Genomic DNA, 12,828 nt, shown 5'->3' with positions numbered 1-12,828 from the left:
AGTGAAAAATAATGAACAAGCTTGTTTGGAAAGCCCTGCTCCTCTCACAGATGCTAAGTGCACGGTAACAGCATACTCACCGGGAACTTTTGGACTCTTTCTGAAGTCCCTTCATGGGCTTGGAGTGATAAGCCTTGACGAACACCAGGTGGGGCAGGTCCCAGACTTGGGAAACTGCTGCTGGGCTGGGAGTTGCCAGAAGCCATCCAGACCAAAGGGAAAGGAAGAATGTCACTACTAGGTCACAGCAAGTCACTGCCTGAGTGACAGTAAGGATGTCTGTGTGATCTCCTCGAAAGAGAAACCAAGAATTTGGAATGCTGATTTTATTTTATTTTTTAAAGGATTTATTTATTTTATGTATAAGAGTACACTATGGCTGTCTTCAGACATATGTATGGGTGTCAGATCCCATTACAGATGGTTGCGAGCCACAATGTGGTTGCTGGGAATTGAACTCAGGACTTTTGGAAGAGCAGTCAGTGCTCTTAACCACTGAGCCATCTCACTAGCACCCTGGAATGCTGACTTTAAACATGGACACCTGACTCTAATTATGTGGATGCGAGTGTGGCTCAGTTGACAGAGCACTTGCCTACCATGCACAAAACTGTGGGTTCGATCCTTAGCTCTACGTAAAATGACCATGGTGGTTCATGGCTGCACTTGTGGGACTCAGGAGGTGAAGGTAGAAGGATTAGGAGTTCAAGGTCATCCTTAGCTATGTAGCGAGAATGAGGCCAGGCCAGGCTTCATGAGATCCTGTCTTAACCAAACCAAACCAAACCACCACCGTCAATGAGAAATGGCTCTCAATGCCTCATGTATTTTAATAACTGGTTTCTAGCTGATGGAACTGCTTGGGAAGGTTTAGGAGGTGTGGCCTTAGAGGAGTTGTGTCACTGGGATGATCTTTCAAGTTTCAAAAAACTAGTGCAATTTCCATTGTGTTCTCGTTCTCTCTCTCTCTCTCTCTCTCTCTCTCTCTCTCTCTCTCTCTCTCTGTTTCCTCTCCCTCTCCCTCTTTCTCTCCTTCCCTCCCCCCTCCCTCTCACCCTCTGCCCCCCCTTGTCTGACATCATGGGTTCTAATCCTCTAAAATCGTAAGGCAAATTAATACATTCTCTTTATAAGTTGCCTGGGTCGTGATATTTTATTACAGCAATAGAAAAGTAAGACAACAATAAGTACCAGGTACCAGGTAGTGGGCCATTTCCGTGATAGGCCCGACCGTCATTTTTGGAGGAATGTGGAAGACTCTGGGACTTTGGACTAGGAAAATAGTTGACTGCTATATAAAAGATGTAAGGAGCCATCCTAGTTGGAGTTCAGAGGACAGCAATGCTGAGAGCAATGTGGACTATGGAAGCCCAGTGCAAGAGGTTTCAGAGGAGAGAGATATCAGCAAGTGGGCTAGAGACACACATGGAAAAACTATGGCTGCCTTTTGCCCTTGTCCTAAGAATCTGCCTGGAATGAATTGAAAAATAATGGAGTAATTTCTTAGGTGGAGGAGATTCTGTCCCTCTCCTCTTCTTTCCCCACTCCCTCTGAGACAGGGTTTCTCTGTGTAGCCCTGGCTATCCTGGAACTCCCTCTGTAGACCAGGCTGGGCTTGAACTCAAGAGATTCATCTGCCTCTGCCTCCAGATGCTGGGATTAAAGGCATGAAGCGCCACCACCTGGCTTTTTGGAGACTTCGATACAGCTCAATGGTGACCCTATCATGTGGTTATTGTCAGTCACTCTTACACAGGTCTAGAGTGAAATCAAGCAAAATGTAGCATTTGAGGAGAAAAAGAGACCAGGGAACTTAGTATTGGAGCCAAGGCTTGCTCTGAAGTGGGTAGGGAGGGGTGTGGTGGGAGCCGAAATGTGGGGAGGGGGGCCCTCAGGGCAACACCCGCCCATAACTAGTTCTTTGCTTCCAACTTGTGAGAAGGAAAGGGCTGAGGAGTTTTCTGCTAAAAAACAACAATAAATCAAAGTGTCTGAAAATGAATGAGCCCAAGGGGACCAGGCTCTGTCCCACATGGGTAATGAAACCTGGCAGTGTTGTCCTCGAGGTTCTGACTTTAGAGTCATGAAAGAATATACAAGTAAAGGGTTTTAGGACACTTCCTCCTTGGTTAAGAGGAGTCACGAGGGCCAGGCGTGTGGAAGGGGAGACCCTGTAGGGGAGGGTCTGAGAGGTCATTGCATAAAGCTGTGAGAGCAAGGCCTGGATTGCATCAGAGACCCCAAGGTGTTAGAGGTGCCAGAGCCATGAGATATCGGCCAAGGAGAGCTGTGCACCAAGAAAGAGAAGTATGCTGCAGGCGGCAGAGCCTGAGGGAGTCGGAGATCTGAAGAGCCCTTGACAACAGACCCTGAGCTGCAGGGTTTGGAGTCAGCTCTACCACAGCTCCTGGCAATGACCAGGAGGTTACACAGGTTACAATTAAGAGAGTGCCTTGGGGGGCTGGGGATTTAGCTCAGTGGTAGAGCGCTTACCTAGAAAGCGCAAGGCCCTGGGTTCGGTCCCCAGCTCCGGAAAAAAAGAACAAAAAAAAAAAAAAAAAAAAAAAAAAAAAAAAAAAAAAAAAAAAAAAAAAAAAAAAAGAGGGTGCCTTGGGTCTTAGAAAAGACTTTGAAACAGTGTTGAGACCTCGAAAGAGTATGGAGGAAATTGGACTAAGAGCGTTTTGCACTGTAATATGGTCACAAGTCTGTGGGGAGTAGGGGTTGGAATGTGGCGGTTTCAGTGAGAATGGCTTCCGGAGGCTCAGGGACTGTTTGGGTAGGGTCAGGAGGAGGGGCCTGGAGGGAGGTGTATCACTAGGGGTAAATTTTGAGGTGCTCTCTCTCAGCCAATCCTTTGCTCTACCGTCATGAATTCTGATGTACTGGGAGCTGTCCTCAGGTCCCCTTGGAGCTGTCCTCAGGTCCCCGTGAGAAGCAGCAGCTCAGGACTCAGACCTCACACGCCCCCTGGTGGTGGCTCGTTTTAGTATCCCAATTTATTCAAGTGTTAGAAAACTCCTTTAGGGAGCAAGACAACAAAAATAGGTCTGTAAACATGGCGACTTCCTTCCCTCCCCATCCCTTCTTATGAGGGGCCTCCTGTGACAAGATGCAGAGTTCTAGCTGGCGGTCCAGCGATGAGGCTGCATAGAGGCGGCCACGCGCCGTGGCTGAGCCCGGGGTAAGTCTTTCATTCCACCCCTGTGCAGGTGGCCCAGCAGAGTGGCCACTTTTGTCATGCCTGGGCCACAGAGTTCCATTTGCAAGTGGCTTCCTGGGAGTCTTTGGCAGTGGCGAGACCCCTGTGGGAGACAGGCCTCTGGGCAGCAGATACAGGCAGGCAGGGAAGCAGGTGCAGGCTCTCCAGAGCTCCGTATTGCTGGGGTGGCGTGAGCCGCAGCACGGGGACAGGGGCCACATGGTCAGGCAAGGGGCGGGGTGCACAGCATCCATGCCAGTGGCCTCACAACTGCCCCTGTAAAGGTGAGGAGCAGGGACAAGACTATCTGCAGCATACCACTGGGGCAGCCTAGCTCTCCGTCAGTCCTTGAAGGGGTTGCAAGTTTCCTCTGTTTGCTCCTTCTCTGCAGCCAGCGCGTCCCCGTTCACCTCCTGCAGTGGGTGGTACACGTAGTCCCCGTCGAGGTGCCGGTTCCTCTCTGCCCTGGAGCCCAGGAGCAAGGACACGTTGACGGCCGTGCTGATCAGCAGCAGGAAAATTAGGATGAGGGTAAGTGCCAGCCACGTGGTCCTGGGACAGGAAAGAGAGACTTGAGGGGGGACAGCCAGAGCCCACACTGGGAATGCTGAGCCCTGTGGGCAGGGAGGGGGTTAGGTTTACAGAAGACACACGCAGGGAATACTAGAGACAGTCTCCGATGTTTTGAGGACGTTTAAACAGATTTTTAGGAGCTGGGGAAATAGCCCATGCTTGCCTTGTAAACATGAAGACCCAATTTAAGTCCAGAAGAGCTGGGTGCGGTGGCCCACACCTTTAATCCCAGCACTAGGGAGGCAGAGGCAGGTGGGTCTCTGTGAGTTTAAGGCCAGTCTGGTCTACAGAGTGAGTTCCAGCACAGCCAGGGCTACACAGAGAAACCAAAACAAAAGCCAGGCACGATGGTACCCAACTTGGAAGGTTGGAAGGTAGAGCTTACCGGTTAGCAAGTCTAACCTGACCTGTGAGTTTCAGGTCAATGAAAAACAAGGCGGAGAGCTACTGAGGATGACAACCAAGGTCGTGGTCTGGCATGCACACACGCACGTGCACACACACACCTAATGTGAATGTTACCGCTTTCAGATGTTCTTTTTTTTTTTTTTCCGGAGTTGGGGACCGAACCCAGGGCCTTGCGCTTCCTAGGCAAGCGCTCTACCACTGAGCTAAATCCTCAACCCCAGACGTTCTTAATATATTCTTTGCAGTACTGGGAATTGAACCTGGGTCCTTGTGGGTGCTAGGCAATTGCTCTACCACTGAGCTACAGTCTGTGCCTCCCCACATCATCTATTTTTTATGTTGTAACAGGATCTCACTAAGTTGCCCAGGTTGGTCTTGAACTCAGTCTGTAGCTCAAGCTGGCCTTGAATTTGCTATCCTCATGTGTCAGCTTCCTTGAGTAGCTAGGATGACAGGCTTGTGCCAGAAGGTCCAGCTCGGGAACCTGCTATCTGTCTGTCTGTCTATCTATCTCTTGTCTTCTGTATCCCAGGTTGGCCTTAGACTCCCTGATATCCTTAAACTCCTGACCCTTCTGCTTCTACCTCCTAAGTGCTAGAATTATAGGCACGTGCCACCATGCCTGGGTTATGAAATGCTGGGGGTTGAACCCAGGGCTTTCTGCACACTAGGCAATCAATCTGCCAGTCGAGCCACACACCCCCTGCTTCACAATCCTTTCCTTGAGTTCTGTGGGGATGGAGCTGAAGCAAGAGCAGCACAAAGCCTGAACACAGAGAAGAGTCCAGAGTGAGTCCTTCCTGTGTCTACAGCCCTGCTCCAGCATCTAAGTATAAAGTCTGCAGCCAGAGATATCAAGCCCACGGCCTGCACCCTTTGACTTCCTCTGGGCAGTGGCCCGGGGTCCTTCTCGCTCGCAATCCTGGATGCTAGTTTCACCCATGACCGACTCTGAGCTTACAAAGTAGAGGATCACCTGCAGCCTCCTGGCCTGGCTGGTGCCTAGACAGATGCCGTGCCTCATGGATGGGACATAGGGGCTCAGCCTCTGCTGAAACACCTACCCGGTGAAAGAGGCCAGCCCTCCTGCCCTCGGTGGGGCCTCAGTTGACTGGAGACACTGCTTCACTGCAAGACATCAGAAAGAAGGGCTTGGGAGAGTTCACCTACTCCAGACCTGCCCAAGGGTCCCCAGTTCAAGAACCTTCAAGGCTCCGTACCTTGGGAGATGCTGCAGTTGCCAGTCTGGGGGTCACAGGGACGCTGGTGCTCGCACTGGCAAGGCCTCTGGCAACCTGGCCCATACCAGCCCAGAGGACACTCTGTGGAAAGGAGATGGTGGCAGGTAGGTCTTACCTCAGGTGGCGTGGTCTCCTGTTATAGGACAAACTGACTCCTGGATGTGTGCACAGCCACGCTGAAGGAGATGACCCCTGAATCCCTGGGGCCCAAACCCCCCAAGCTGCAAATGGTTGTGGCTCAGTTTCTAGAATGCTTGCCTGACATACACGGGGCCCTGGGTTTGATTCCTAGCACCCTATAAGCTAGTGCTATGCATAGGATCCCAGCACTTGAGAGGAGGAAGCAGGAAGCAGGTGTTTGAGGCCATTCTTGGTTAGACAGACAATTAGAAAACAGCCTGGGCTGCACGAGACTTTGTCTCTAATAAAAACCAAGCACGCTGCCTAGATTTAAGGTGGGCTCTAGAACTTATGACCTTGAAAGAATGAAGAAACTGTAAATGGGAAGTCCACCGAGGCTGACGCTGGTGTGATCCTACCCACCCTTAGGATCACCAGGAGCTGCTTTCCAGGTGTTAAGGACTTAGATGGATCTTCCTCAGGGGCATGGCCTGGCCACACTTTATTTTTTGCTATTGGTCCTTAGGGTTGAGTGGGCAATACTGAAAATCTGGCCTCTTACTTGGTGGGAATTTTTCATCAGGGAAGACAAAAGGTGGTTCACATGTGAAACGAGAAAAGGTTCTGAAGGCTACTTCCAAGCCCGTAGGAGGGGCGAAGGCATCGTAACAGCTGTACGCAGCCAGGCTCTCATGGAGCGTGTGCAGGCCACTGGCAGCTCTTACCTTCACTGCAGTTGGATCCTGTCCACCCAGCATCACACCTGCAGCCAGCTGCCAAAGCAAGACCGTGGAGGCCAGGTAAGGATAAAGGTGGACTCTGGCACGGGTCCCGCCAGAGCACTGCCCTCCCGTGGGCTCCCCACTCACTCTCTGTGCAGAGCCCATGCTGGCTGCAGTTGGAGGGGCCGCAGTTCAGCTCACTGCAGGCTTCACCGTGCCAGAAGTGGCTGGTGCATTCACAACGGCCATCCACACAGGTCCCATGGCCGCTGCAGTTGGGTGGCTGGCAGCGGGGTTCATGCACACATACCACAGTGGAAACACGGCGGGGACAGCGCCACATGTTGTCCTGGCTGTTGGGGATCCGTTGTGAGGAGAGACCTAAGCCTTGGCGCTGGTCCCTGCCGCAGCCTAAGAAGGCCATTCCAGTTTGCCTCCCTCTGCATTTTGACATTTGTGTGCGTTTGCGCGTTTGTGTGTGTGTGTGTGTGTGCGCGTGTGTGTGCATACACACATGCGTAGGCTAGGCTGGCTGGCCAGAGTGTCAGGATTCACCTGTCTCGTCCTCAGCAATGCTGGGGTTGCAAGCATGTCCCAATCACATCTGGCTTTTGATATGGGTTTTGGAGATTGATCTCAGGTCCTCTGCTTGCAAGGCAAGTACTTTTCCTACCGAGCTCTAGCCTCTCCCTGGGCCATTTATAGGATTTCCCCATCGCGTACAGTTTGCCTTCTGGTGAAGGCTCCCTTAACCCAGGCCAGTCATTTCCTCAGCTCCTACTTCGCTGTCCTTAAGGAGGCCTTTCCTGACCTGCCCCAGGTTCCCAGTATGGGCTGTGCAGCACCCTGAGGAAAGAGATCTTGGCTCTTCTGCTTGCTTTTGGATACCCAGGGCCTGGCACGCAGCAGGGTCTCAGTATTGACTGAGACGGTTGGAGGCAGGGCATGGCTTCACCTCTCACAAAGGTGGTTAGGGTGCTCTTACCAGTGATCTGAGGGGTAACTGGCTAGGGTCCCATTGAGCACAAAGGTGGCAGAACCGCCTCCATCCAGGTTGATGGCATTGACCACGTCTTGTTTCAGCAGGAACTCTGCCATCTCCCACAGGTTGAGGCTGTCCAGAAGGGGGTGTGTATCTGAGCGCCCGTGGGCTCTGGCTTAACAGCCTTCCTTCATTAGTAGTAGGTAGATACCCCCACTGAGGTTGATGAATCTTCCAAAATGGCCTGAAAGCTGTCTCGTCCCTCCCACATCCCAGAACTACTGGAAGGCAGATGAACTGAGTGCAAACATCCCTGAGGATCCCTGGGACTCACCCACGCTGCTCCGTCTGTCCGTCCGCGTGGAAGAGTATAAGCTGCCCCTTACGGTCATGACCCACGGCTGTCCTGGCTGACATCACGTTCACAAATTTGCTGAAAGAACCTGAAGGAGAAGGGCCCTGGGTGGTTACCCAGCTCTCCAGCGGACCCTTTAGGCTCCCTGCTTTCTCCCTTTTGTTGGTACCGGGCTCCTTCCCTCATGCGTGTGAGGCAAGAACTGGCTCGCCAAGCCACATCCCAGCCCCACCTCCAGTGAGCTTCCATGCCACAGCCGGAAAACACTTCATGTGATCTCAGTCTCCAGAGACCTCAATGTTAGTAGAACAAACTCCACAGGCCTTGCCTGAGGTCCCAGGCCTCCCTTCTGTTGTTCCCGTTCACCCAGCAGCTACTCTCCACCTTAGGGCTTTGCAGTCCACACTCTGCCTGGGAACCACATGCCTCTGCCCTGCGTTCTTCTGATAGCTTGTTCCTTTGATCCAAAGACAGCCTCTTTAGTCTTCCTCTCCCCCTACGCTATACCCTGAAGTAGCCAGACTCTTGGGACCAAAGCATCCTTTCCCACCCCAGTACTTTCTACTGTGGAGGTACACATGCCTGGGGAGGTCAGAGGATAACCTTGGGTGTTGGTCCTCGGGTGCTGTCCACTTTCTGTTTGAAACAGGGTTTCTTGTTAGCTTGGACTATCACCATGTGGCCATGGATCCACTATCCCTTCTCCCATCTCGCCACCCCTGGGACTGCAAGTGAGCACCGCAGAATTTGGCTTTTTATGGCTTTTGTTTGTTTGTCTGTTTGTTTTCTGGGGCTCGAGATCAGGTCCTCACACTTTCAAGGAAAATACTTTACTGACCAAGGCAACTCTCCAGCCCATCGCCAAGTGGCCCTTAACCTTCAGCGCCCGTCAGAGTCGTCGAGGGAGTGCCTGCACGCCCAAGTGGTTAGGATTTAACCAGTGGTTTCTGGATGGGAGGGGTAGGGAGAGTGGACTCATGGTTCTGCATTTATGACAAACTCCTAGGCCATTCGAGACCACTGTGCTACAAGTCTGTATCACTTTGTTCATACCTGTACTTCTGGTCCCCACCGGTCCCCTTTCTCCTACACAAGACTGAACCCCCATGACTCCCACCATAGTGTCAAGCACTAAACAGCTGCTCAGTAAACATTTGGGAGCTAAAGAACAGCCCACTCACACTGTTCCTGGCTCTGAAGAAAGCTGGGTCAGGAAGGTGGCTCGGTGGATAAAGTGCCCCCCATGACACTTGACAGTCTGAGTTCAATACTCAGGACTCACATGGTGAGAGGAGAAAAGGCGCTGCCCTCCGACCTTCTCCCCCACCCCCACCCTGGCCTGTGTGCCCCCCCTGAACACACAGAGTAAACAAATCAAAATATAATATAAATAAAAGAGAGCATTCCAGACGCCTCTGCCTGCTGACCTGTCTCCTGCGTCTCATCGCACTCGGTGATTTGGCTCTCGTTGATGTAGATGCTTCCATTACGGATGAGCCATACCACTCCGCTCAGTAGCTGCACGAATGGGTTCACCGTGTCCAGGACGTCCTCCTCAGACAGGTACCTGGAAGCAGGGAGGCAGGGGGCTCACTCACCGGCAAGAACAGCTTCGGGTGCTGACGCTGCAGTTAGCATCTGTTAGACTCTACTGCCCGGCTGCTTAAGCAAACCTCAGACAGTCAACCAGACAAGGTGTCTGTCAGCACCAGCCGCCGTCTGGAGCTCCACAGACTGCATCCGATCCCTCACGCTCCTGAAGGCATAGCCTCAGCCGGACTGTTTGAAATGGTTTGTGCCAGATGACTCTGCAACTGTTCCTACCTAGGCCAGAAGGAGAGCAGATCCTCTGAGAGACTAGGAGGACTTTGCTGTGGTGCATTCTAAAGAGGCAGGGCAGTGACTGGTGCACACACCCCTTCTCTGGATATATAAGCAGGTGTTCAGTTCAGTTGGGGAGTTAGCTGGAAGATGCTCTCCTGTGTGCTTGCAGTAGCCTAGTGCTGGGCTGGGGGACAAGGGGGAAGCAGGAGGGTCCCTGGGGTTTGCTGGCCAGACAGTTTAACTGAACCAGTGAGCTCTAGATTCAGACTTTGTGTCAGAAAATAAGATGGAGGGAAATAGAAGAACAGAAGACAACTGAAATCAAACTCTGGCCTCCACACAGGCGCACACAGATGCACACACAGAGAAAGGAAAGTAGGAGGTGAGCAGGCCATCGGATCGTGTAGAAAGAGCAACAGAGGTACTGAGACGGTGGCCATGGCAACAAGTCCAGAAGGGGAGCCCAAGAGATGAACCAGGAGACAGCAGGAATGTAGGGAGGTTGAAGGACAGAGCCAGGGGAGAGAAACTGCAGGTGCTGGTCACTGTCAGAATTTTTAGTGTCTGTGACAACCTAAGATCAACAGTGGTCACACTGGCTACTGTTGAAGGATGAAGAATCAGATACATGGGCAGACCTAGAAATTGCAACCAAGGGCTGCTAAGAGCTGGGGAAAGCCCACTTCCCAGCCTTGGCAAAACGGAACCTTGGAAAAGAGCTGGAACACTAGATGGCGCTACCTCCTACTCCTGCCTGCCTGCGGTCAACTCAGGCTGCTGTCAAATTTCAAGAGATACTACAGAAAATGCCAAAGGCAGCTCTTAACAAGCTCCTTGCCTACCCTGGATTTCTATCCAAGACAGCAAAAGGCCCCCATCTAGTTGTCTTGGACTTCTCCATAACTCTACACTATTTCCAACTGATTCCATGGCTTTGCTGAACACGAAATGTTTGTTTTCTCTAATACTAGGCAAAGTTTACTATGGCACAAACTGTTCAGGCTCATGGTCGCCTCCCCAAGGCCCCATACACGGCCTGATCACAGAACGAGCGATCCGTGACACATAAGTAAACTTAAAGGAAGGAAGGTGTCAGCGTCACTACTCTGAAGATGAATGACAGGAAGCTTGGTTAGGTGACCTGGGCTCGGGGGCCTGGCTCTAAAAGAACATCAGAGACCCTCTGCCCTCGATAGCTCCGGGGTTCCCAGCCTCCTCACCCGGTGACTAAGGTCCCGTCGCGTCGGATACCGAACTGAGCGTTCTGCAGTCCCCCAGAGCTGCTCACCAGCCGCCCGTCGCTCACCACATTCCCCAAGCACTCGCCAGTCCCCATGCGGAAGAAGCCACCGTTCTGAGCGACGCGGCAACCGGCCGGGACGGCTGTGTCCTCCACAGTAGCGCGACGCCTCTGCGCGCAGCCTCCGGGTCCTCCCGGCTCCAGCACCGAGAAAGTGCGTAGGGGGTCAGCCACCCGCGTCAGGTGGCCGGCCACCGCGCGTCCCTCGAAGTGCGACACAAAGGTGCGCACGGCCGCGCGGTGGCTGGCGCCGGGGTTCGTGGGTGGCGGAGGCCAGCTCTCCTGTTCTGGGCTGCCTGCGTGCACCCGGGCGCAGTCCCGCGAGGGACGTCTGCGCGCGAGTGGGTAAGGCAGCAGCAGGTCATCGTCTCGGGAAACCCTGCGGGGACGGGACGATCGTGAGGTCTGAGGGCTGTGCCTGAGAGCACTCAGGAGAGGGGCACCCCAGCCAGGCTGGTCCTGGCGGCTGCACTCACCCGAAGCCTAAGCTGCACCACGCCACCCCAAGCAAACCGAGCAGCGCGGGTTTGAAGAACAGCCCCGGCCCCCTGGGCGCCGCCATATTGGCTTGGTGCTCCGGTCACGTGGGCTCGCCCCACGTGATTCCAGGCCAGGCTGTTGGGTGCTTTCAGGTACCAAGGACCTGAATACCTTTCTGTGTTTGAGATTATGCGTTCGAAGTCCATCAGGGAGGGTAAGGCTGGAAGGGAGATAGATAGCTTTTTATTTTTATATTATGTCAAACTTACAGAAAATTGCAAGAACAGATGCTGGCGAGGTGTAAGTTGGTACAGGACTTGCTTAGAATGCTTGAAGCCCTAGTTTCCTTCTGTGCTGACAAACCAGAAGTGGTGGCCCACGCCACAATTCCAGCATTCAGGAGAGGCAGAGAACCAGAAGTTAAAGGTCATCCTTGGCTACGTAGCTAGTCTGAGATCAATCTGGACTACTTGAGACTTTGTCTCAAAGACAAGAAGAGGTGGAAGAGTGGGTTGGGGTTGGAGGAGAGGGAAGAGGAGGAGGAGAAGAAGGAGAAGGAGGAGGAGGAGGAGGAGCAGCAGCAGCAGCAGCAACTTTTTTTCGGAGCTGGGGACCGAACCCAGGGCCTTGCGCTTCCTAGGCAAGCGCTCTACCACTGAGCTAAATCCCCAACCCGCAGCAGCAACTTGTAAGAAGCTTGCAGCCTACGGGTGGTGGTGCACACCGTTAATACTAGCATTTGGAGGCAGAGGCAGGTGAATCTCTGTGAGTTCAAGGCTAGCCTGTTCTACAGAGCCAGTTCCAGGACAGCCAGGTTTGTTGGATTTCTTAGGCAGTGTAAAGAGACTAAGAGCAGAAAAAGAGACTAGAGCCTGATCTTTATAGATGGATCGTTTATTCCAAATAGCAACAGGGACTCCTGCTGGAAACGGGGTGCCGGTGTGGGAAAAAGCCACAAGTGATTCTTTATAGGGATGGGTGGAGAGTTTTGTTTGCATCGTAAGGAACTAGGGAGGCTCTCTTTCCCTGAGTTTAGGTTTAGGGAGCAGGGCTATTCTGGTACTTAGTCTTTTCTGGAGCCACGGGTGCCAAGGCAGCCCCACATTCTTTCTTTGCTCTTTGTGATGACAGACCGACTGAGCAAGGTCATCTGTAGGAACCCTGTCTTGTGACCAAAGGCATTCTATCAAAGACACTGATGAGTTCCAGTATCCAAACCATAACCGGCTGCAGGTTTTGTCCATTACACCTGTCAGGACCTTTATCATCCCCCCTCCCCCAACCCCACTCCTATCCCTGACCACGATACAATCCAAGATCCAACTTAATTGTTTTCTTTGGTCGCCTTTCGGGTACATCTCAGCCTTTATCTTTCCTGACTTTGATGATTTTGAAGTCAGGCGTACTTTGTATAGCCTGGTGGGGGCCAAAGTCAAAATTTAGGAACCCTTGCTAAAGTGAACAGACAAGCAAAACAATCCGAACTGGCATCATCTAAAATGGGCTCCCCTTCCTTCCCTCCCTTCCCCTCTCCTCTCCTCTCCTCTCCTCTCTTCTCTCCCCTTTTTTCTTGTTTTGGTTTTATTTTTTGGATGTATTTTTGTTTTGTTTTGTTTTGTTT

The 12,828-nt window shown here is 52.4% G+C and overlaps 1 protein-coding gene across 2 annotated transcripts; it reads right to left on the bottom strand.

Moving 5' to 3' along the window:
* Positions 1-2,981: 2,981 nt before the first annotated feature.
* On the bottom strand, positions 2,982-11,320 carry Nagpa (N-acetylglucosamine-1-phosphodiester alpha-N-acetylglucosaminidase). Of its 2 annotated transcripts, none has more exons than XR_015630756.1 (10): positions 11,204-11,319; positions 10,648-11,106; positions 9,031-9,170; positions 7,583-7,691; positions 7,252-7,380; positions 6,414-6,619; positions 6,270-6,317; positions 5,404-5,505; positions 5,160-5,311; positions 2,982-3,754 (listed from the first exon to the last, which is right to left on the bottom strand). XR_015630756.1 is itself a non-coding variant. In NM_001108265.1 (10 exon segments), coding segments are annotated over 10 exon segments (1,554 nt in total). In that variant the 5' UTR covers positions 11,290-11,320; the 3' UTR covers positions 2,989-3,543.
* Between the last annotated feature and the right edge of the window lie 1,508 nt (positions 11,321-12,828).

This window comes from Rattus norvegicus, chromosome 10 (genome assembly GCF_021556685.1).
Source record: "Rattus norvegicus strain SHRSP/BbbUtx chromosome 10, alternate assembly SHRSP_T2T, whole genome shotgun sequence".
Taxonomy (NCBI): domain Eukaryota; kingdom Metazoa; phylum Chordata; class Mammalia; order Rodentia; family Muridae; genus Rattus; species Rattus norvegicus.
Note: the sequence above shows the minus strand (reverse complement) of the source record. Positions and strands in the feature narration are given on the sequence as shown.